This window comes from Peromyscus eremicus, chromosome 14, assembly GCF_949786415.1.
Source record: "Peromyscus eremicus chromosome 14, PerEre_H2_v1, whole genome shotgun sequence".
In the NCBI taxonomy this organism is placed as follows: Eukaryota; Metazoa; Chordata; class Mammalia; order Rodentia; family Cricetidae; genus Peromyscus; species Peromyscus eremicus.
The window spans coordinates 62,477,773-62,482,520 of record NC_081430.1 but is presented as its reverse complement, the minus strand read 5'-3'; the positions used below and the strand labels follow the sequence as shown (position 1 = coordinate 62,482,520).

Sequence of the window (4,748 nt, the reverse complement as noted above, 5' to 3'; positions counted from 1 at the left end):
CTGACTTGTGCCTTTCAAAGAAGCTAGACCCGGTCAACTCCATTATTCCCTGCAAAGCATGATTGCTCTAGGCAAAGGCAATATGCTTATTTTTCCAAGGCACAGTAATTTGGCACGCTGTATTCCTTTAATGACTCAGTATTACCATCGGATAGTGCTGGAGCTGAATCCATCTAACAAGAGGAAAACTCTTCACTGTGAGAGATATTAATGACCTTAGAAACACAAATAAAATAAATCTCTGACACATGTTCAATATCTCCAGAAAACTAAAAGTCATTTTGCCTGCAGTTGAGTTATGTGAGCACTGAAGTTTCAGGCATACATTACTGTTCAAGAGAGACAGTTAAACTTCACTATAATGATCACAGACCATGGAGAACCACTACCGGAGATGCCTGGGTTGGAATTGGCATTCATAGTTTCTGTAATGGCTGCCTCCAGGTAGAAGACAAGTCTGTTTTCAGTAGTAAATGGGATAATTATTGTTGAATGAGGGGTTCCATTTCTGTTCAGTTTGTTAAAATGAGAGTGTGTGATATGCACATGAGCACAGGCCATGCATTGGGGAGAGAGGTTCCCATGGAATAAATATGGAAGCAGAGATGTGAGAGGAAGACTTCTGCTCATGAAGTCTCACTGTATACCCAAGAATGACCTTTAACTTCTGATCCTCCTGCCTCCAATTCCCCATTGCTAGGGTTCCTCTACTTTATGTGGTGTTAGAGATTTAAAGCAGGGCTTCATGCATGCTAGGCAGCATTCTACCAACTGAACTACATCCCAGAACCTAATAATTTTTTTTCAAATTTTAATAGAGATATTTATTTATTTGTATTTGTTTATATGTTCACATACACACAAATTTAATGACACATAGTTTGAAATCAGAGGACAACCTTTCTCTCCCTCTATCTTGTGGGTTCTGGGACTAGAACTCAGGGAGTCAGGCTTGGCAGTCAGCATCTTCCTTGGTGTACATATATAGAGAGAAAGTGGGTGAATTTAATGTAATCTTCAAAGTCACTGGGTCGTAGAGGTAGACCTTGAACTCCTGTCCTCCTGTCTCTACCTGCTGGGGTTAGGTATATGATACTGTCCCTAGCCTCTATTTGGTTTAAAGTGAAGACATGAGGTGCAGATACAGCTCAGTGGTAGAGTGCTTGCTTAGCATGTACAAGGAAATAGTTTTAGTTTTCAGTACTACAGACAGAAGGGAGGGTGTCAAATCAAGCTGCTTTTTCTGTTATTGTCATGCCTACTGCTTTTTTCCAATATAATAAATCTATTTTCTGTGGTGTGGTATTTTGAAATTTTAATTTTTATTTGTGAAAATAAAGCTTGCTTTGAGTCAGAGAGCGGAGCTAGCCGGTAGCTGACCAATTTAACCATAGAAGTTTGGAGCACTGTGGACAGATAGGAGACAGGAAGTAATAAGGTGAGGTTGAGAGAGGATCTCGGCCCATTTGGAAGAAGGAACAGAAGAGGTAGGAAGTTACTGTTGGCTGCTCCCCTGTTTCTCTGATCTTTCAGGTTATTACACCAACATCTGACTCCTGATTTTTTATTGGTAAAGAATAATTAGATAAACCCTTCAGTTTCCTTTGTTAAAAACAAAATGAACAAACAAACAAAAACCTTCAGTATAAACCAAGACATACCAACATGCAGGGGAGCTCAGGACCAGCAGGGGGCACAGTGGAGCCAATAATCAACAGGACAGAAATGAGATGAGGAGAGGAGGGGACTCCATAGCCTCTGTGGACTCCCTAAAGTCTGTTAGCTGAACAACTCCTACTGCAGTTGATATGTGAAGTCTCCATGTTCAAACATAGTAAAATTCCTTGTTAAATATTGTACAGATTGTTATTGTCTCATTTACTTTATTAGGATTTATTTATTTATATTTGATTTTGTGAAAAACATTTTTTTCATACAATATGTTCTGATCACGGTTTACCTGCCCAGCCCTAATCCTTCCTACGTCCACACCTCCCTACCTTACTTTCTCTCTATCAAATGTAAACTAATACACAAGAAAAGAAAAGGGTTAAAAACAAACCCAAGAAACACACACCTGCAACTTACTGGAAAAGCAAGTATTAACGGATTGCATATGAAAGAAGATTACAAATTCTCCTAATTTATGAGTTTTTAAAACTTCCAGACACTAATATCCTAATCACAACCACAACCTGAAAATCAGTTTTGGCACAAAGAGGATCAAATGTCTCTGGTTTAAATTTCATTTTTAAATTAAGAGATTGGGTCTTTATGTTATAACCACAGGGTCTGCACAGGTCTCAGGAATGGCTGCTTCCTCAGACAGGATGATGATTTGGATCTCAGCATCCTGCTCCCTGACCCAGGTTTACTCTTCTCCAGCTGGACTAGGCACTCATCTAAGAAGTACCCTGCCTCATGAATATGCAAATTATGTGAGTCTATGGTGGTAAATACAGAGATGTCCACACCAAACACCAACATATGATCAGTGTCTTCTCCACAGTCACTGAGCACACAGGTCCTCACCATGGGATGGAGCTGGATCATCCTCTTCCTCCTGTCAGTAACTACAGGTAAGGGGCTTTCCAGTTCCAAACACGAATAAGGAACAGGGACTGAGGTGACAATGACATCCACTCTGCCTTTTCTCTACAGGTGTCCACTCCCAGGTCCAGCTGCAGCAGTCTGGTCCAGAGCTGGTGAAACCTGGGTCCTCAGTGAAGTTGTCCTGCAAGGCTTCTGGCTACACCTTCACCAGCTACTATATTACCTGGGTGAAGCAGAGGCCTGGACAGGGCCTGGAGTGGATTGGACGGATTGGTGGTGGAAGTGGTAGTACTAACTACAATCAGAAGTTCCAGGGCAAGGCCAAACTGACTGTAGACAAATCCTCCAGCACAGCCTACATGGAGCTCACCAGCCTGACCTCTGAGGACTCTGCAGTCTATTACTGTGCACGAGACACATTGTTGCAACCCACATCCTGAGTCTGTCAGAAACCCTGGGGGAGCAGGAAGCTGCCCTGGGACTGAGATGACAGAGAAAATTAGACTGGAGATTTATTCAAAAATAATCATTCTGAGTGTCCCTTCATCACTTTACAGCTTTCACATACAGTCTTCAGTTCAAAATGACCGCTGGAAATAAAGTGATGCTGATTCAGAATGCCCTTAGAGTACACCATAACTTGACTAAATCTTTTTCAGTGACCACCACTATTGACATGATTCTTCATTAATAAAACAAAAAAGAACAAGCTGTGGCAATACATATATATATATATATATATATATATATATATATATATATATATATATGATAGGTACATATATAAGATATATCAGATATGTAAGAGATTGGAAATGTTGCTGGAATAGTTGGGAATAAACTATAATATTATTTTGTCCAGTAATATACAAATCAATCAACAATAACAGGACAAACAAATTCCCCTTTCAAAATTCAATTTGATTTACCTAACACCACACCAAATACTTTGTTGTAAGTTATCCCCATAGATTTGCAGGTAGTCACTTTACCTTTCATAATAAATGTAATTTTATATATTTATTTATAGTTAAGTCTAATCTTGAACTTCTTTTGGTAGTAGCAATCAAATTCCTTATTATTTTAGAGTTAGAGATGGAGCTGAATGTCATGGAATGGAGTCTTAAGGGTGTAGAAATTGCTACTTTGGCAACAAACTGGGCTCCTACTTAGATAACATTGGGGCCAAAGCAGTGTGATTCAAGCTGGGAATATAAGAGCCTTCTTCATGTCATCAAGAGCACTGTGTGCTCATTCCTCTGTTTCCTAAAATTGTATTGTCTTTGTCACAAATTCTAGATTGACACTAATTGACAATGAATAGACATCAATGCACGAATTTTATCCAAATACTTTATTTTTTTCTCGCAGGCAGCAAGGACAACCTAGGACCTCTCTTGATTTTTGGTTATATTATAACTTTGACATGTCTGAATCTGATCATTTCTGTCTAGATATGCTTTTTTGTTTTTGTTTTGTTTGTTTTTATTTAGACCTTGGGCTGAATGGTAGGGAGAAAAATAATTCTGCAATTGATAGCATGCTACAACCTATTTTAATTAAAACAACAATAACAACAGCAACAAAGTGGGATTCTTTGGTTTAAATATTTTTTTTACTCAGAACAAAGCCAACAAGCTGCGGAAACAAAACCCTCTAACTACAAATCCCAATTAGTTTCCCATCTGATCTGGCTCCTCTCACATATATGAGCACCTTCAGTTTGAGAGTTGTTTGAGATATCTGTTTTTCATCCAGTACATTTCATTTTCTTGTGGATTTTATCCTCAGAGTTCTTCATTATCCTTAATTAACCTCTGGGCGTTTTCCTGAAGATCACATGTTGCTCAAGAAACATTCCCTGTACCAGGTAAAGGTGGACAGAAATTTCTTATCTTCTAAGTCCTAGAGCTCTTCGATTGCCCTCTGAACACTCTGAACAACGTATATTGTGTCAACACCATCATGAGCTTTCTTGTTCAAATATAAACCATAGAGTGAGGATAGAAAGGAAAAAGGGGCTCCCTTATCTGTGAATTTTGGTGAACCATCAACAGAAAGAATAAGTGATGTGAATTTTGGGTTGCTGTTAGATTTGAACTACCTGGACCCATGAAAGTTTCAAAGGGCTGATTTCCTATGGGCTAGGCTGGATTTCTCAAGGAGAGACAAAGCTTCTATCCTTCATAGAATTC

At 39.0% G+C, this 4,748-nt stretch overlaps 1 gene segment (V, D, J or C); it reads left to right on the top strand.

The window, feature by feature from the left end:
- The first annotated feature begins 2,527 nt into the window (after positions 1-2,527).
- Positions 2,528-2,993, top strand: LOC131923970 (Ig heavy chain V region VH558 A1/A4-like). The segment is given in 2 exon segments: positions 2,528-2,579; positions 2,662-2,993. Coding segments are annotated over 2 exon segments (378 nt in total).
- Positions 2,994-4,748: the final 1,755 nt, after the last annotated feature.